Consider the following 20,676-nt stretch of genomic DNA (forward strand, 5'->3'; position numbering starts at 1 on the left):
ACAAGTAGGCTTACGTTAACACTGCAATGAAGTTACTGTGAAAATCCCCTAGTCGCCACACTCCGGCGCCTATTCGGGCACACACAGGGAGAATTTAGCACGGCCAATGCACCTAACCAGCACGTCTTTCAAACTGTGGGAGGAAACCGGAGCACCCGGAGGAAACCCACACAGACATGGGGAGAACGTCACAGACAGTGACCCAAGCCGGGAATTGAACCCGGCTCCCTGGTGCTCTGAGGCAGAGGTGCTAAATCAGCGAGCTCAGCACACCTGACCTGATATGAATGTCTGTACAAGCTGGTATGGTTAACTTGGGCAAAGGGTCATCCAACACTATCATCTATTAACAAACTATTAACAAATGCGAGGTTATTCATTTTGGAAGAAATAATAGCAAACTGGATTATTATCTAAATGGAAAGAAATTACAACATGCTGCTGTGCAGAGGGACCTGGGGGTCCTTGTGCATGAGACGCAAAAACCCAGTCTACAGGTGCAACAGGTGATCAAGAAGGCAAATGGGATGTTGGCCTATATCGCAAGGGGGATAGAATACAAAAGCAGAGATGTCTTGCTGCATCTGTACAGGGCATTGGTGAGGCCGCAGCTGGAATACTGTGTGCCGTATTGGTCCCCTTATTTGCGGAAGGATATATTGGCCTTGGAGGGAGTGCAGAGAAGGTTCACCAGGTTGATACCAGAGATGAGGGGTGTTGACTATGAGAAGAGACTGAGCAGATTGGGTTTGTACTCGTTGGAATTTAGAAGGCTGAGGGGGGATCTTATAGAGACCTATAAGATAATGAAGGGGCTGGATAGGGTAGAGATGGAGAGATTCCTTCCACTTAGAAAGGAAGCTAGAACTAGAGGGCACAGCCTCAAAATAAAGGGGGGTCAGTTTAGGACAGAGTTGAGGAGGAACTTCTTCTCTCAGAGGGTGGTGAATCTCTGGAATTCTCTGCCCACTGAAGTGGTGGAGGCTACCTCGTTGAATATGTTTAAATCACGGATAGATGGATTCCTGATCGGTAAGGGAATTAGGGGTTATGGGGATCAGGCGGGTAAGTGGAACTGATCCATTTCAGATCAGCCATGATCTTATTGAATGGCAGGGCAGGCTCGAGGGGCTAGATGGCCTACTCCTGCTCCTATTTCTTATGTTCTTATCTGTCAATGTGCAGGGAGCAAAACCAATGATAACTGTAGATGTGCTCTCAGTAGTATAGAACATGCCATCTCACAAATGCTTCACTAAGTATTGTTTTGGGATTCAAAATTAATCCAGGCAGGCTCAGGCTCAGGCTCACTTGTAGAAAGGGGTGCAGGATAGATATAAGGGTGGTGTTTAAAGATCTTCTGGGCACCAGACATTATGTGAGAGTGCAGACTAATGGGAATCATCAATGTCTTCTGGCATTGGCAAGCATGGGGAAGGAGCTGGTTGCCACTGTGACAGCAACCTCTGAAAGTAATGAGCCCACGCTGATGCCAGCAGGGGAGATTTTTGTTACTGATGCAAGTATACCAGGATTAGTTAAACACAAAGGGAGCAGATGACGGAGGTGCCACTCATCGTAGCTACTCACTCTGCTAACATGCTGAGAACTGGGGCACCCACAGGGTGCACGCAGAACCTGGCATTCAAAATGAGCCAATACAAGAGGAAGACTTTGAATGTGCTCAACACATGCACTTAAAACAGTGAACAACAGTATTTTATAAATATATCTCGTAGTCTACCATCTTTTTGCTGTGCAGGACAGAGGGGGTCCTAAGTAAAGCCAACTGAAATAATGACGCCCTCAACAAACGCTGTTGGTTATAAATAAACCCAATAGAAATTGGATGACCAACCATATACGAGACATCCACCTCCTGGGCTACAGTGACTGATGAGTACACTATTTGTGTATTAATAGCCGTTGAGTTGTCAGTAAGCCACTGGGTGACCACATATTTTAACCTGTTGTTGTTAAACTTCTTACTGTGTTTACCCCAGTCCAATGCCGGCATCTCCACATCATGACCACATATCACCAGTGAGGTTGCAGCTGGCAACTAATAGCTGCCTCTACTATTGCTGGTTCTCTTTTCGAGTGCAGTTTGTAAAATATAAAAGCAGGATTTGGTTATTGAGTTGGATGATCAGCCACGATCGTAATGAATGGCGGAGCAGGCTCGAAGGGCCAAATGGCCTCCTCCTGCTCCTATCTTCGATGTGCGAGAGCTTCTGATACCCTCCTGAACGGAGGAGTGAGTGGGGAAGGATTTTGCTGTTGAACATAGGCATTTAAAACGGCATCATTCAGCATACATGGGGCTGATCGAAGTTTCAGCTGAAATTTGGCACTGACGGTTTGTATGTACCTGTGCAACTCTGCACAAATTGCTCTCGATCAGCAGTTAGGAAGGCTGCTGCCCAGAGCAGTGAAATTTATTTTCTCTGCTAATTCCCAGCAACAGAGCTGGTGGCACAACTGAACAAATAGGTTGACTACGCTTCTGTCAGAATCGATGTACTGAGCCTGGACATTGCAATAACTATTCATTTTAGACATTTACTCCACAGGATTTTGGGCAATGGCATAAATCCTTCTCTCCATACTGCACTCATTGAATTCCTGTTTTTTGCCTCATTCACCAAAGCACTTTTCCCTGCCCCCCCCTCCCCACCCATGTTTCAAAAACAAGTCATCTTGTCTCCATGCAACATTTCGCCAATATAGTTCCTCCCACCTCCGCATCACACCCCAGCAACAGGCAAGATTCAGTTCCACTGAAACAGGTGGTGTTGGTGGCAATATGCCCTGAACCAAATGAATTAGATGGCGCCTGCCAAGTGCTAAGCCCAACCTGTTTGACATTATGTAGCGTGTTTACAAGTCCATTTGCCAAGCCGATTTTTATTCCCAAATTACGGACAACAGGAGGGTGCAGTAGAGAACAGGCCCTGCTGACAGAACATTGTCTCAAATTGATTAGCCTGTGGAGACTGGCTTCTTACAGTTCCATTACTGGGGAACGTTGAAAGATGTTATCAGTTTATCCTGTAATCATAGTGCTGTGAGGTTGCCTATCAAATCCTCCTCCCACTAACATACGCTGCAGTGTCTGTAACTGCTGGTAACGGTATATTAACCTGTCAAAAACAGTTTGAAAATCCATAAAAATAAAATTTGCACAGCAGCTTGGTGCAGGCCTTTTGCCTTCTTGGCTAGTCGAAGTACACATCACGGTAAGCGGAATTAAGAGGATCAACTTATGAGAAGGGGTTACATAGACTAGGTTGCATCCCTTGAATATAGAAGATTATGCTAACTGAGGTATTTACAAATGGATAAAGAGCAGGGTAGACGGAGAGAAACTCTTTCTCCTGGTGAAGAAGTCCAAAATAAGGGCGCAGGCTCTTAATAAAGGGTTATCCGTAGGGTGAAGTCAGGAAGTAATTCTTCTCTCGAATTCTGGTGGAAATCTGGAACTCACTGCTCCAAAAGAGCTGTTGAGGCTTGAGGGGTTGGTGTTGGGGGTGGGCGGTGGGGGCGGGGTGGGGTAAGGGGGGCAGGGGCATCAACTGAAATGTTCAAAACTGAGAATGCTCGGTTTGCTTTAGGTAAGGGTAAACAGGGCGATAGAACAAAGTGGGCAGATAAATCTAAAATACAGATCAGCCATGGTCTAAATGGATGGGTGGAAGAGACACGGAGTGGGGTGGAGGTTGTGAATGATTGACTCAATATATATGTCCCTCGAGAGCCTCAGGGCCCACGTGTGAAGCTGAAATCCAAGTTCCCATCAATTCACTTCCATCTAAAATTGCAGATATGAGCGGACCCCTGTTCTCTGATTTAGGACTCGTACCTCAGTCAGGCAAATAGCCCCTTTCAAAAACCTGTCTTCCACAAAACCGAAACACTACCAGTGAACAGGAATGAAACAAATATGCGCAGATAGGTGTGACGATACTGCGCCTTGAAGAAATGTATTTTAATCATGTTTCTTTGAAGGATGTTTCAAGCAGGTCCTGGCATTTTATTGGTGCTGTGTTATCTGTAACTGGTATCTGTGATTGCTGCTGAGCCAGTATAATTGACATCATGTTCATTTTTAATCTGGACTAATGCAGTGTTCTGAGGTTTTAGTGGTCTTTTGGGGATTGCTGAGTGGAGCTTGATTTGGGGATGATTGGCCGGTCAGGTGATAGGCTGGGAACAATCTTTTATTCTACAGAGCATTCCAAGTTTTTAGTTTCATTTCTCAGTTGCTGCCAGGAGCTGGTGGAAGATACAATCTCTCTCTATCTCTCTCTAGAGGCTTTCTGAAAGTTCCAGGACCGGGAAGCCTCGGAGATCTGATCCAACATACAAAAGGACCAATACACAGTTAAAAAGCTGAAGATCCACCATCACACGATGCTTGCTGTTTGTGCCAAGTCTGAAGAAAGTGCATGTCTGTGGGATGGTGTTTAACTTGGAACAGCAGAGATAGCTAGCTGTTAGGAGTTATACTGCATCATTTTTAAGCTTCATAATTGATAAAGATTATACTCATTTATTTTTGTTATATTTTAACTGTGTTCTTAAATAAACTTTGTTTGATAAAAGCTTCCTAGTGGATCACCTTATTTTATTTTTTAAAATTTATTTTATTCATTTATTAGTGTCACAAGTAGGCTTACATTAACTCTGCAATGAAGTTACTGTGAAAATCCCCTAGTCGCCACACTCCAGCACCTGTTCGGATACACTGAGGGAGAATTTAGCATGGCCAATGCACCTAACCAGCACGTCTTTCAGACTGTGCAAGGAAACCGGAGCACCCGGAGGAAACCCACGCAGACACGGGGAGAATGTGCAAACTCCGCACAGAGAGGAATTGAACCCGGGTCCCTGGCGCTGCACAGCAGCAGTGCTAACCACCATGCCACTCGAATCATACCTGGAGTGAAGCACCTTGTGGGCGATTCTCCCAGCCAATGCAGCAAGCCGGGAGACATCAGCAGAGACTGTTTAGCGGGCTCCCCACTGGACGCCATGGGACCCTGCGCGTCATCAGCTCCGTGCCAATTTGAAATATTAAAATTTGAATATCATTGATGGACCCGGGACTGAAGTCTTTAGGTCAGCTAGCTTCTCCTCCTCTGCCAGGAGTGTTTCACTCCAGCAGGGTTTACAATAGCTCCCCACTAATGGTGGCCCAACCCCGTTGCAGCGAACAAAAGCCATGGATGCCCCCCAAGGAGGTTGGAGGTAAGGGGCATGCTCCCTGGGCAGTGCCAGCCTGGCCCCCTGACACTGCCCAAGGGGCAAATGGCAATTCCCAAGGGGTACCTTGGCACTGCCCACTGTGCATCAGGCAGTGGCAAGGGGGCAGGCCCTATTGGGGGCGGGACCTATAGGGGGCTGATGGGTGAGGGTGGTGGGGATCCCGCTGCCACTCTGCAAAAGGATTGGTGGCAGAGGGAGTGAAGATGGCGATCGGACTGGCCGTCTGGGCATGGTGTGTGGGGGGAATTGGGGGGGGGGGGGGGGGGGGCGGGGGGCTGCCGGGGGGGGGGGGGGGGGGGTCGTGGAGATCAGGGCTGGTGGGGGAGAGACATTGGGGCTTGTCCAGAGAGCTCAGAGAGGCCAGCGATGGGGGGCTGGGGGGGGGGGGGGGGGTCAGAGGGGCAGCAATGGGGTGTTGCGGGGCTGGCTAGCAATCAGGAGGCCGGCAGTGCGGGGCTACTGCGCATGCGCTGATCTCTGTGCTGACAGATCGGCGCATGTGCAGTGGCGCACTCAGTGCAATGCTGCCGGCCTCTCCAGCGGGAATAGGCCCCGTCCATTGATTTTCAGTGTGAATCACGCTAGGGCCCTCTGCAGTGCTCAGTGTGTGGGAGAATCATTTTGAAATTCCCGCTAAAAAAAAAAATTCGCGCGAGTTACTCCAGTTTTTACGCGAATTTGGCACTTTTTAGGAGAATTCCCCCCCCCCCCCATTATGCGCACCTGTGCTAAAATCAAATGTAAAACTTAGAGTCCAGGCTAACTTCATAGAACATCTTGGAGTTTCTGGCCTGGGTCTTATCATAGGTTGGAATTATGGGGTTTTGCTTCTTCAAGACTCGAAACCAATTAACGAATTGGACATGCCAGTTTGATCGACTTGCCTAACAACTTACCACACAGGCATCATTAACTCCAAATTATAACACTTTGAAACAAATAGGCAAAGGCAATTAATTTAAAAAATCATTTATATAAATTCTGAGTGTACAGAATTGTATAAAACACTGAATCCATGTTTAGTATTTTTAGTCCCAAAGATGAATTGGTGAGGAAATCACTGAAGCAGCACTTTCATAGAGTCGCTGATGATTTCGAAAATCCAGCTCTCAAATCAACCAACCTGGAGTGGCCAAATAGTCAATGGTCTGAACTGCGAGGTCAGATACAGCATTGGACAACCTAAATTAAACTGCAGCCAGCAGTTTGAGCCGCCAGGCCGGATGGCAATTCGGACAGGCTACCTTTAAATACACACAGGTCAGGGGTGAGAATGAGGTCTGAATGTGGGAGGTATCGGCGGCACGGTGGCACTGTGGTTAGCATTGCTGCCTCACAGTGCCAGGGACCCAGGTTCGAATCCTGGCTTGGGTCACTGCGCCGAGTTTGCATGTTCTCCCCGTGTCTGCGTAGGTTTCCTCCGGGTGCTCCAGTTTCTTCCCACAGTCTGAAAGACATGCTGGTTAGGTGCATTGGCCATGCTAAGTTCTCCCTCAGTGTACCCGAACAGACGCCAGAGTGTGGCGGCTAGGGGATTTTCACAGTAAATTCATTCCAGTGTTAATGTAAACCTACTTGTGATTAATAAATAAACTTTAACTTTACTTTAGAAAGGGCAAGCATGGACGTCCTGGAACCAGAGGTGCTCGACCCTGACCAAATAAGGACATTGTTTTGTGTATTTGCCAGTATCAGCCAGGCCCATCAGTAACTCAGTTATCGTATATGGAAAAGGCCACATGGCACTTCATGCACCTGAGGATGGACAGCTATGGTTCTCCTAGCTTCTTCCATATATGGAATCAGCAATCCCATTGGGTGCTTCAACTCCCACCTCGTATCCTCATCGGCTGGAAGCAAGAGAACCTTCCAGAAGGGAGCGAAGAGGAGGGATAAGAGGAGACACCTGAAGGCCACCCCCAGCGAAGATTCAACCACCGAGCAAAGACACAGCGATGACGGAAGAGGGCGTGCGAGACCAACCATCGCAAAGATGACCCTGAGTTCAGAGGCAGGATCATCAGAATTGGCAAAGCTCAGCAAAGACAGAGCAGCCGGACCAAGGGGTAATATCAGAGTCTCAGATAGACAGGGTAGTGTGTTAATAAGTTCGATTAAGAGTTGCTTTTTTAAAATAGCACTTTTATAATAAGGTTCTTTAATAAAATTGGGTTGAACAGTGAATTGACTCTTGTCCTTTGTTCGGTTCATGAGTAAGAGCACCTGGATAAACCGATTAAAGTGTCTAATGTTAGAGACAACACTGGGGTGAAACGCAAAATGTTAGAAAAAACCTCAGCAGGCCTGTGAAGAGACAAAAAGAGTTAACATTTCAAGCCTCTGTGACTCTTCTTCAGAACTGAAGAGGCCGTAGAGACTATCTCCCTGCAGAGGCTGTAGGGCCCATCTCCCTGCAGAGGCTGTAGGGCCCATCTCCCTGCAGAGGCTGTAGGGCCCATCTCCCTGCAGAGGCTGTAGGGTATCTCCTTGAAGAGGCCATAGGTATATCACCCTGCAGAGGGGTAGGGCTATCTCCCCCTAAGAGGGATAGGACCATCTCCCTGAAGAGGGGTAGGACCATCTCCCTGAAGAGGGGTAGGACCATCTCCCTGAAGAGGGGTAGGACCATCTCCCTGAAGAGGGGTAGGACCATCTCCCTGAAGAGGGGTAGGACCATCTCCCTGAATAGGGGTAGGACAATATCTCTGAAGAGGGGTAGGACCATCTCCCTGAAGAGGGGTGGACCATCTCCCTGAAGAGGGGTAGGACCATTTCCCTGAAGAGGGGTAGGACCATCTCCCTGAAGAGGGGGAGGACCATTTCCCTGAAGAGGGGTAGGACCATCTCCCTGAAGAGGGGTAGGACCATCTCCCTGAAGAGGGGTAGGGCTATCTCCCTACAGAGGGGTAGGGGCTATTGCCCCGCAGAGGGGTAGGACCATCTCCCTGAAGAGTGATAGGGCTATCTCCCTGCAGAGGGGTAGGACCATCTCCCTGCAGAGGGGTAGGTCCATCTCCCTGAAGAGGGGTAGGGCTATCTCCCTTCAGCTCTGAGTCAAAAGATTAGCTCAGTTTCTCTCACGGCAAATGCTGCTGAGTCTCTCTGGCAATCTCTGCTTCTCCTTCAGATTTTCGGCAGCCACAGTATTTGGACCTAACCTGGGTGAATGAACCTTCTGAAATACTTGCAGGTTTCAGTTCACTCAGAATACATTAAAAGTTTCATCTATTTCTCAATGCACCAGCGCTCTGTACCAAATAACACTTCCGTTTCCTACAACAACCATTGAGAGTCTGTGGGCAGTTTTACACTGTTGAATTACACCCACTTGGCTTGACACTATGCAAAGATATTTTGCTCAAGAACATTTCATGACAGAGAAAACAGACTTCTGTCCCATCTGTTTTCGTAAGTCCCAAGGTGAAAAGACAGCATTATAACTCACTGTATCTCCTACACCCAGAACTAAGTGCATTCGTAATACGGTATAATAAAATGTGTGCAAGTATAAACTGCCGAAAGATAGTCTACAGCAACTATTAGATATAAATAAAGACAAGTACTTCCATAACATTTTTATATAAGTGGGAGGAAAAATCCCAGGGAGATAAGTCGAGGTTTACCTTGGAAGCAGTAGTCCCAGTGACTCTAAAGGGTCTGCTGAGAGGTTCCATCTCCGGAGAACTGCGTAAATCTCAGGCAGAGAACTCGAACCCCAGTTGGGTGCGCTGCCCAGTAAGAGAGGAAGGGAGCAGTTTGAGCTGTTGCAGAATGAACGCTTTGTCCAGAGCAAGTTTTTTTCTTCTTTGTCAATTCTGCAAAAAAATAACCAACAGAACAGCCGTGAAAATATTGTATATAACCAGCTCAAAATCCTGCAGGTGTTGTCACAATGAATGATACCGGAATTCCAGAATTGGAACATATCCCCCTGAGTAAAAAAGTCAAAGTCAGACAATGACGCAACTCAAAACATTCTCTGACAATGTAGCTCAGCACTGATCTGGGGCCAGTCTACGCTGTACGAGTACTATCTTTTTTTTAAAGATTCCTGCACTTCAAATCCCCATCATCCTCCATGCGAATTACCAAGACAATCTCAATTGATATCAAATTGCTAAAGCACTTGTGTGTCTGAGGTATTCCGCCCTCTGGACATCTGATCAAAATCTCTCGTCGAGCATTGTCTCTTAATAACTTGAGAAAGCGCGAGGATTGGATTCCAACCCTGATCAGTGAGATAAATTGTGTTCAGAAACACTGCACTGAATAGGGCTTATCCAAACAGAGTCTGTTTCATTCATCTTAGAATGTAATGATATTGATTCAAAAACAGAAAACTTGTTCTGAAATTAAAATTCAAATCATTTCATCTCTTCGCGGATTAATGTACAGGGCCAAGCAGATCGGGATCAATCTGTGCTCTGATCTCAGTCAGGTAGGCAAGGGTGGGATAACATTATGTTATATTGTCTTCTTCGGTGAGCACTCGCTAATGATTGCCCACCTATGAAACTCCGTGTCACTGGCCATGGGTTCTGTGGGTCCTTGCGTCTCTGATGAGCCCAATCCGAGAGTGGCATCTCCGACCGCACACTTGGCAGGTGTTTCCAGGAGGTGGGATCGGTCCTTGGATTCTAGATCACTGGTATTCCTTTTCTGGGCCTCCTCTTGCCGTCAGGTGAGCTTGAAGAATTGGATCCCTTCAACCTGGAGGTTGACCTACTCCATGTAGGTTGCATGTTACATTTCTTGAGGTAAGTCTTCAAAGTGTCTTTGAAGCACTTCCTTTGTCCTCCTCTTCTTTGGGAGCCTTCCTTGAGCTGGGAGAAGATGATTTGCTTTGGCAGTCGGGACTCTGGCATCCTAAGCACATCCGGCCCAGGGGAGTTGGTTTAAGATGATCATGGCCTCGATGCTGGTGCTTTCGGCTCCTTTAAGGAGGCTGATATTAGTACGCCTGCCCTCCCAGCTGATGCTGAGAATCCATCTCAGACAGCATTGATGATACCTCTCTAGGGCCTTGGGGTGACATCTGTATGTGGTCCAAGTTTCTGAGCCATATAGAAGCATTTTTAAGTTTTATGTTTATTTATTAGTGTCACAAGTAGGTTTACATTAACACTGCAATGAAGTTACTGTGAAAATCCCCAAGTCGCCACACTCTGGCACCTGTTCGGGTACACTGAGGGAGAATTTAGCATGGCCAATGCACCTAACCAGCACGTCTTTCAGACTGCGGGAGGAAACCGGAGCACCCGGAGGAAACTCACACAGACACAGGGAGAACGTGCAGACTCTGTACAGACAGTGACCCAAGCCGGGAATCAAACCCGGGTCCTTGGCGCTGTGAGGCAGCAGTATGCAACACTGTGCCACCATGCCACCCATTGGGAGGATGTCTGCCTTGTACCTGAGGATCTTGGTGTCAGCACGAATGTCCCAGTTGTCGAAAACTCTCATCCTTAGGCAACCGAAGACGGCGCTCACGGGATTGGATATGATGTTGGGTCTCTGCATTGAGGTCAGCCTTAGATGAGAGGTGCCTCCCGGGTCGGTGAAATGTTCCACGTTAAGGATGGTTTCTCCACTGATCTTGATGGAGGGAGACAGTGGATCTCGCCCTGGGGCGGGTCGGTAAAATACTTGAATCTTCTTGAGATTGAGGCTGAGACGGATTCTTTGATATGTTTCTGTGAAGGTGTTAAGCATGGCTCGGAGATTCTCTTGACGATGTCATCCACATACTGAGTGACGTCAGTGTCACTTTCTTCTTGGATTTCAGCTGGTTGAGGCAGCTCACAATGAGTCTGTATTGTGCACACTGATCTCAGTCAGGCAGGCAAGGGTGGGATGACACTGCTATTATATATTATATTGTGATGCTATACAAAACAATACAAAACACCATGTTAAAAAAAGGAAAAAAAAGCAACACGACCTTCAGCAGTGCAAACGGAAACAAAACAAAACTCCTGGATGGAGTTTCTACCCCATAAACCAGGGCACTGAGGCTAATTCAGTGGCCCAATTCTAGCTGCAACACATCAGCTAATTCAAGACAGGTCAGGGGTCTTGCTAATCTCATGTCTCATTTCCATAACAGCAGTGAATTGATCAGCAGATTAATGGAGGTCAGCTCCTTTATGGTAATTAATTCCATAAGGCTAAACAAACTGGGAGCAGGCCATTCAGCCTCTCGAGCTTGTCCCACCATTGGATAAGACCATGGCCTCTGCTTTCCTTTTCACCCCCATCTCCTTTGACACCCTTGTCAAATTTATCCAATCCAGTCTTAAAAATATTCAATGGCCGAGACGCCACCGCTCCCTGGACAAGAGAACTACACAGACTAACAGTCCCCAGAGAAAATTGAAATCCCCTAATCTCTGTCTTAAATGGGAGACGCTGTCTTTAAACTGTGTCTCCTAGTTCTACCCTCTCGCACAAGGGGAAGCATCCTTTCAGCATCCCCCTGTCAAGTCCCATAGGATCTTATGTTTCACTAAGATCACCTCCCAGATGGATAAACTCCAATGGATACAGGCCCAGTCTGTCCAACCTTTCCTCCTTAGACAACCTGTTCATACCAGGAATCATTCGAGTGAACCTTTGAAGCTTCCAATGCAATGATATCATTTCTGAAATGTGAAGGCCAGAACTGTACACAATTCTCCAAACGTGGTGCCACCAATACCCCGAACAATGGTAGCAAAACTTCCCTACTTAGATAACCATTCCCCTTGCACTAAACAAAATTCCATTTGCCTTTCTAACCACTTGATGTGATCCTGCATTCCAAACTTCTGTGATTTATGTACCAGGACATCCAGATCCTTCTGTAACGCAGCGATGAACGTGGAAGGGGTAATGTGACCAAACGTCTCGCATATTTTGAACCTGGTGAAATGGTCAGGATCCGGACCACATGTGGCCAAAACAGATTGGTGCTGGTACACAGTCATGCTCCACAGCCAAATAGCTATGTGGTCTCTTGGAGGGTGCTCAGTACATATGGAACCGGCATCACCTACTGCTGGTACCTGAACAACCACCATCAACCAATACTGCACTCCAGTATCCAGCCTGCATCCAGGTCCTCCCACACGAATGGAAATGGACGCCCCTCTAGAGGCCAATGCAGCAAGCCCTGCAGCCTCATGGTACATCACAAGGACACCTGATGCCAATCACATTGAAGACACAAAACCAAAGGCAACTCAAGTACAACCAACTGGTACAATCACACGCTCAGGGCACCCGAGCCAACCAAATCCAAAGTTCAAGAGAAAAGGACAATGAATAGACATTGTTTTAAAAGGGCAGGGAGACGTGTTGGACAAGGCGCCTGCTGCAGCAGCTCGATCAGTATGTTGCTCTTTGTATATAGTTGGGCGCTGTTAGCCCTGTTTGACTTCATATGTGTAAATAGTTTCTACTTTGTAACTGTTCTCTTATATTGTTACACCTCAGTATACCAGTTGTCCCAATGTAAATGGGGCAAGCGTAGACCGGGTGGTCACGTGGATGCTGGGATGATGCAGGTACAAAAGGGGTGGCTTGTCAGGAGCATGGGAATTCTCCCGGAATGCAGACAAGGACACACCATGTAAAGCTGCTCAATTACTGTCAATCAATATAGGCTATTGTTAGTCCATGGTCGCCAGTTATTGGAACCTAATACTTCTATAGAGCAGCCCTCCCTCACATCAATTGAGAAGGGAAATGGTATGAATGGGCATGGACAGTCAGATCCTGGATGCATTGGCTGGCCTGGCAGGCAGCCTTCTGACGCTATCAAGGAGCTCTAACTTGGACAGAGGTATGTTACGGAGGTTGTCCACTTGACAGCCCTGGCTCTATCTTGCTGCCATGTTGCAGAGCCAGAGGCATTGCGAATGCTGCCTCCATACATTGCAGGTTTGGTGTGCACAGCGCATCTACTCCTCTGCCATTCCTGCTCGGCTGTGGCTTCAGCCTCCAGCAAACGCAGACACTCAACAAAAGCACCTATAAAAACACTCAGAGTAAGGGACACGGCAATGGAAAACATCCTGAAAGTGTAACTTATCGGTAATCAGAGTGCCTTGCTTCTTAAATACAATACTGTAGAACCCATCTTGCTGCATTCGTATCCTTGTGGAACACTGAAGAGGTCTCACAGGTGGGGACTGGCATTGCAACCTGGGCCCTCTCATCAGAAGCCAGCAATGCCATTGAAGTGTCACTGGGAGTTATGGACACAAACGTGATGCTCATTCTTTCTTTCAAAACAGCTTACAGTGAGGTGCCAAATTGAATACCTTCTGAGAATCCATACAAACTATCTCCACTGTGTCCCCTACACCTGTAGAGTCAGCCACAGTTTCAAATACAATTCTATTCATTTTGTCTGTGATAAATACACCCAGATGGTCGGAAATGACACAGACTAGCCCTTAGGTATTAAGCAATTTGAATAATGTATTGAATCACAGAGCACAGAAGGAGGTACTTTGGGGCTTTGGTGCTACTGCCAGCTCTTCGAAGGAACGAGGGTGAGACATATGAAGATCAGTTTCCAAGGACATGGTTAACGAGATGCTTCTCTCATATACACATGCACCAGTGTGCGCGCATACGCACACAGCACACACACACTTGTGCAGCACACACACACATGCGTGCAGCGCACACACACGTGTGCCGTGCACACACACGTGTGCAGCGCACACACACGCGTGCAGCGTGCACACACATGCGTGCAGCGCGCACACACATGCGTGCAGCGCGCACACACATGCGTGCAGCGCACACACACACACACATGCATGAAGTGCACACACACACACACGAGTGCAGCACACACACACACACACACATGTGCAGCACACACACACAATACTTACAGAAGCAGGGAATGTTTCTGCTGTATGTAGGTAATCTGTCTTCTGGACACTTCATCTATATCAGTGAAACACGAGTAGTTGGCTGCAGAAGCAGGTCGTACAAACTTGACCAGGAGAGAGGCTGGGAAATCTATCTGCATTTGAAATGATACGAGTTATATTTTAATATTCGGGACACACGCTTTACCACAATGGCAAGAAATGGTGATGAAATTCATTGCCATTATATTGCTGCACTCAATAATAAGGAGCAACCAAACAAACATTTCATCCAGCTGAAATACACATAACGGTCTATTTCCAAGTAATCCATTGCGTGGAGCACTTTAAGATGTTTTGCCATGATAATGTGTTGTAGAAATGCAAATTTTATTTATAATTCCCACAGATTACAGAAACGAAGAAATCAAAGAACAGGAAGATGGCCATTTGCCTCCTTCCCCAATCTGCATTTAGGATCTTATTGGGACTGAGTTTTCAGTTTCTTTTGCTTGCTCCTTATCCCCTAGACTTATCTCAATTTTCTGCCTGTCCTATGCTCTTAATTCTGCTTTTAAGTCGTTATGCGGGATCATTATGAATGCTGTAATCAGCTTCACATCATTCATTCCACACTCTGCCAACTCGGCATGTTGAAATATTCCCTCTAATCATCGCCAGTCTCAGGCTTTACATAAGATTGCAAACACTTGTCTTTGATTCGCCAATCAATGGGAACAATCTACCCATGTGTACATTGTCCATGTCTTTCATCATTTTGTACCCCGCTGCTAAATTCACTATTAGCCTTCTCAGTTTGAAAGAATTTCAAAGAAGGGGCTGGAGGGCTGAATCTTGTGGAGGTGATTGGAGTCCCGGCCAAGTCACCTCTTTCAGGGAAGGCCCACCACATCTTTTCCCACTCAGGCACTTGACTGGCCAGTGTCAAGGCTTCCCGTGGATCAAGACCTGTCCGCTAAAAGCAGCCAACCAATCAGACGCCATTGGAGGCGGATGTTGCCTGTATGACACCCACCCAAAGCTCAGAATCATCAAGGATCGTAGATGCGAATTCTGGGGGTAGTTGGTGATGGGGGGAGGGGTGCATGACGGGGGGAGGGGTGCATGATGGGGGGAGGGGTGCTTGACGGGGGGAGGGGTGCTTGACGGGGGAGGGGTGCTTGACGGGGGAGGGGTGCTTGACAGGGGAGCGGTGCTTGACGGGGGAGGGGTGCATGGCGGGGGAGGGGCGCATGGCGGGGGAGGGGCGCATGGCGGGGGAGGGGCGCATGGCGGGGGAGGGGCGCATGGCGGGGGAGGGGCGCATGGCAGGGGAGGGGCGCATGGCAGGGGAGGGGCGCATGACGGGGAGGGGCGCATGACGGGGGAGGGGCGCATGACGGGGGAGGGGCGCATGACGGGGGAGGGGCGCATGACGGGGGAGGGGCGCATGACGGGGGAGGGGCGCATGACGGGGGAGGGGTGGGGAGCATGGCGAAGGCAGGGGGTGACTCTCAGCAGCTCCCCCTTCCAATGCCAGGTCCCTCGATCTTGACACCGAGTGCCTCCGAATGAGGAACCCCACAGGTTGTTATGCTCCCCCACCCCCTGCTGGTTAATACCAGCAGCAGCGAGACGAGGCCCTTCATTGAGCATTGATTGCCCACTTAAGGACCTCAGTTGATGGTGGCCCATCCCATCATGAACTTACTGGGCTTGCTGTAAACAGGTCCAAGGGGGTTGTCCAACCTGACTGACTGTTCCTCTACTGTGGATATATTTGTGACTGGGTATCTCTGGAGAGGGAGCATGAGGTGTCCACGGGCACTATTGAGGCCTTCCGTGCTCGGTGGGCACCCCAGGGACTGGGGTGCCTTATTGATCCTTATAAGCACCTTTCAGTTCGATGTTTAATGTTTCATTTCTAATTTGTTTTTGTTTGTGCTGTCCCTCAGTTTGTTTAATTTAGTTTAGCTGGTTAACAACAAAAGAGTTGGACTTAATTGGGGTAAACACAGTAAGAAGTTTAACAACACCAGGTTAAAGTCCAACAGGTTTATTTGGTAGCAAAAGCCAAAAATTGGGGTGGCAGTGGAGAGATGACGAGATCCCAACTGGCCTTCTGAGTAAATGCATCTCCCGCCACCAAACTCACCACAGGGGAGGGCCCAAGATTCCACCTGTAATCTTTCCTTGTACTGCAGATGCTTCATTAAAAGTAAAGGTTTACACCTCCTCTTCCAGTGAAATATTAATGTAGCATTTGTTCCAATTTTATGGGACGTGGGCATCGTTGGGTGGGCCAGCATTTATTGCCCATCCCTAATTGCCCTCCATTCCAGAGGGCATTTTGAGAGTCAACCACATTGCTGAGGATCCGGAGTCAGATCAGGCAAGGATGGCAGATTTCCTTCCCTAAAGGGCGTTAGGAAACCAGATTAATTTTTACAACCATCAACAATGGTTCCAGGGTCATCTTTAATTCCATATTTTTACTGAATTCTAATTTCACCATCTGCCATGGTGGGATTCAAACCCGGGTCCCCAGGTAATTACTCTGGGTGTCTGGATTCTAGTCCAGTGACAATACCACTATGCCACTGCCTCCCATTCACCCCCTGCACTATCGCGATAAGCACTGAATGTGGCTCCATCTGGAACCACGTCCATAACAATCTCACACAGTAAAGATCTACATATTACGACATTTAAAATTTGATCAGTGAAATATATGAAAAACCAAAAGAAAATGTCTATTTACTGAAAAGTTTTCTTCTGCTTACTATAGCTCTCCAAATGTTGGGCACATAGCCAAGAACTTGATTTGTTTTGCAAACAGGAATAAAGGACGGCGTCTTCAGATGAATAGAAAGTGAACTACAGAAACGTCCACGTTTTCTCCCAGCTGATTTCCTTCATTAAGGCTTGCGTTGGACATTTCATCTGTTCCCTAATTGATTGATTTTGGTCCCTGGCCACAAAACTGTTCAATCTTTCATCAGCCAAGGCACTAAAATAATATTTATTTTCTCTGTTAATTTTGACTGCAATTTGTGTGGGCACTGACTGATTCCCTGTTGGGCAATGGTTCTCATGACTGTAACCTACCCTAGAGTTTTGTACCCAATTTCCCTATTTTCATGCTCAAGCCTTTACAGTAGGCGGACAATTATTATTATTCCCTTAGAGACAGATCACTTTAAAAAAGAGATTCAAACTTCCTGTTCATAGCTGAAAGCATTAGACAGCAAGATTTCACATTTTCACTCTTTTACTGTAACAAAGGACTCACCACACCATTGACTAAATTCTATCTTTGTAGGCATTTATCCCTTAAACCTCAAAACAGGCTGTCATGGCACTGTTGCCTCACAGCGCTAGGGACCCGGGTTCAATTCTGGTCTCGGGTGACTATCTATGTAGAGTTTGCACATTCTCCCTGTTTCCTCTGAGTGCTCTAGTTTCCTCCCACAATCCAGAGTTGTGCAGGTTAGGTGGGTTGGCCATGCTGAATTGCCCCTTAGTGTCCAGAGATGCATAGGTTAGGTGGATGAGCTATGGTAAATGTGTGGATTATAGAAGGTGGCGGGAAAGGCCAAGGTGGGATCTCTTCCAGAGAGTCGAGGCAGACTCAATGCGCCAAATGGCCTTTGTTTGCACTGTAGGGATTCTATGAACATTCCCCTTTTCCATTTAGCACACCCAAAAACACAATTTAGAGATATACTTTATGCTGCACTTTAAGTAGACTTTCAATTCTCGCGGACCTAGTCCAAGATGATACCTAGCTCCTGAGGATTTAATTGTGTTCTTTTTCTCTCTTAGCCTGGGAACTTTTAATCTCAGAACTGTCTTTTACTGTGTGGTTTCTTTTTTTACTCAGAGATTTTTACTGTCGCACAAGTTAGGTGAATCTTCCAGCCTTGTTTTAACTGCTCATGAATTTGGTCTTTTCAATCAGAGCATGTAGCACAGAAACATTTTAGGTGCTCTCTCTTTCCATCATCCTGACAGGCTGACCTTATCTGCGAGTTCTCAGGATGTCTTAGACCCTTGTCCTCACAAAACCCATCTTCAAGGCTTTGTGAATCACATGGGCCATGTATCAAGGTAGAAAACTCTTCTGAACTCCAGTGGGTACGAGCCTAGTCTGTCCAACTTTCCATCATAAGACAATCTGCCCATTCCAGATATTAGAACCCGCTACTAACACTTTTACATCCTTCCTTCAATAAGGATTCCAATATTTTACACAGTACTCCAGATGTGGTCTCACCAACGCCCTACACAATTGAAGCCTAATCTCTCTACTTGTCTATTCAATTGCCCTCACAATAAACAATAACATTCCATTAGCTTTTCCAGTTATTTTCTGTACCTGTTTACTAATCTTCTGGCATTTGTGCACCATAGCATCCAGATCTCTCTGCACCTGGCCATGGGGGTGGGAGGGGGGTAGTGAGGGGGGGGAGATGAGTACTGGAGGATGGCTAATGTGGTTCCACTTTTCAAGAAGAGTGGTAGAGATGAACCAGGAAATTAGAGACTGGTGAGTCTCATGTCAGTGGTAGGAAAACTATTGGAGAAAATCTTGAAGGAGAGAATTACTATCCACTTGGACAGTCATGGGTTAATTAGGGATAGTCAGCATGGCTTTGTCAGAGGGAAGTCATGCCTAACAAATTTTTTAGAATTTTTCAAAAATGTGACCAAGTGTGTGGATGAGGGAAGTTCAGTTGATGTAGTTTATATGGGTTTTAGCAAAGCTTTTGACAAGGTCGCACATGGGAGATGATCGAGAGGTTAAAGCACATGGAATTCAGAGAAACTTGGTGAGATGGATCAGAGACTGGCTCGGTAATAGGACTCAAAGGGTAGTGGTAGAAGACTGTTTGAGTGACCGGATGCTGGTGTCCAGTGGTGTACCACAAGGACTGTACTGGGACCCTTATTGTTTGTTAGATACATAAACGATATAGATGAAAATGTGGGGGAATGGTAAGCAAGTTTGCAGAAGACACCTAGATTGGTATGGTGGTTACTAGTGAAGCAAATGGTTGTATGTTATGGGAAGATATAGATGAGTTGGTCAGAAGGGCAGAGCAGTGGCAGATGATTTTTGACCCTGATAAGTGTGAGGTGATGCACTTTGGAAGAATAAATAAGACAAGGGAGCATTTAATAAATGGCCGGACACTGGGAAGCTCAGAAGAACAAAGGGATCTTGAGATAATTATTCACAGATCCCTGAAGTTGGCAGAACACTGGAATAGGATAGTTGAGAAGGCATATGGGACATTTGCTTTCATCAGTCATGGTAAAGAGTATAACAACAAGGAGGTAATGTTGGAGCTGCACAGAGTGTTGGTTAGGCCACAGCTGGAGTATTGTGTGCAGTTCTGGTCATCTCACTATAGGAAGGATGTGATAGCATTAGAGGGGGTACTGGAAAGGTTCACCAGGATGTTGCCTGGAATGGAGCATTTGAGCTATAAGGAGAGACTAGGTAGGCTTGGATTATTTTCTTTGGTGCAGAGAAGGCTGAGGAGATCATGATTGAGGTGTCTAAGATTGAGGAGTATGGACAGGGTGAGAAAGAAGCAGTTCTTCCCCTTAGTTGAGCGGTCAATTACATAGTTTTAGGGTAAGGGGCAGGAGATTCAGAGGGGATTTGAGAAAATACTTTTTCACTCGGTGGGTGGTGGGAATCTGGTGTGCACTGCCTGGGAAGGTAGTGGAGGCTGGAAACCTTACAACCTTTAAAAAATATTTGGATGAGCACTTGAAAAATCATAACATTCAAGGCTATGGGACAAGTGCTAGAAAATGGGATTAGCGTGACTTTAGTGGTATTTATTATTGGTGCAGACTCGATGGGCCAAAGGGCCTTTTCTGCAATGTATGACTCTGAAATCTCATGATTTAAGCAAAATGTTTCTTCTTTATTCTTCCTGCCAATATGAACAACATCACATTTGTCAGATCTTTGTCCCCTCACTTAACTTCCCTTTGTAGCCTCCTTACGTCCCCTTCATAACTTACTTCCCCATCTATCTTTGTGCCATCAGCAAATTTAGCAACCATACCCATATCCAATTCATTTATATAAATCGTAAAAAGTTGCGGCACTGATCCCTGTGGCACACCTCTCATTACACCTTGCCAACCAGAAAATGACCCATTGTTGTCTACTCTGTTTCCTGTCAGCTTGCCAATCTTCTACCCATGCCAATGCGTAACCCCCCATACCACGAGCTTGTATTTTCCACAATAACCTTCGAGTTGGCACCTGATTAAAAGTTTTCTGGAAATCGAAGTACGGTACATTCTACAATGTGCAGAACCTGTCAGCACTGTGGATAATCTTGGATTTAATTCATTGTCTCCCTAGATGATAATGAATTGTTATGCCAGTTTAATATTCAATTACCTCATCATTGGGTGTACAAAGATGTGGCTTCTCACTCATAAAGCTGACAGCTGGTTGGCTAATCATTGCAGGAAGCATCTTCGACAATTCAAAACTTTCAGACAGCCCAAA

At 46.7% G+C, this 20,676-nt stretch overlaps 1 protein-coding gene across 4 annotated transcripts in view; it reads right to left on the reverse strand.

Moving 5' to 3' along the window:
• The window catches only part of LOC144507885 (phosphatidylinositol 3-kinase C2 domain-containing subunit gamma-like), a 256,669-nt gene that overhangs the window by 120,037 nt on the left and 115,956 nt on the right, over positions 1-20,676 (reverse strand). For all 4 annotated transcript variants that reach the window (XR_013500157.1, XM_078235332.1, XM_078235331.1 and 1 more), the window contains exons 15-16: positions 14,157-14,290; positions 8,892-9,083 (exon numbers count right to left, since the gene is read on the reverse strand). Coding sequence is in view for 3 of the 4 variants with exons in the window: in XM_078235332.1 (XP_078091458.1) it covers positions 8,892-9,083; positions 14,157-14,290 (326 nt within the window). In the remaining variant the exon portion in view is untranslated. The remainder of the gene's footprint in view (positions 1-8,891; positions 9,084-14,156; positions 14,291-20,676) is intronic.

Source organism: Mustelus asterias, chromosome 19 (assembly GCF_964213995.1).
Source record: "Mustelus asterias chromosome 19, sMusAst1.hap1.1, whole genome shotgun sequence".
Taxonomy (NCBI): Eukaryota; Metazoa; Chordata; class Chondrichthyes; order Carcharhiniformes; family Triakidae; genus Mustelus; species Mustelus asterias.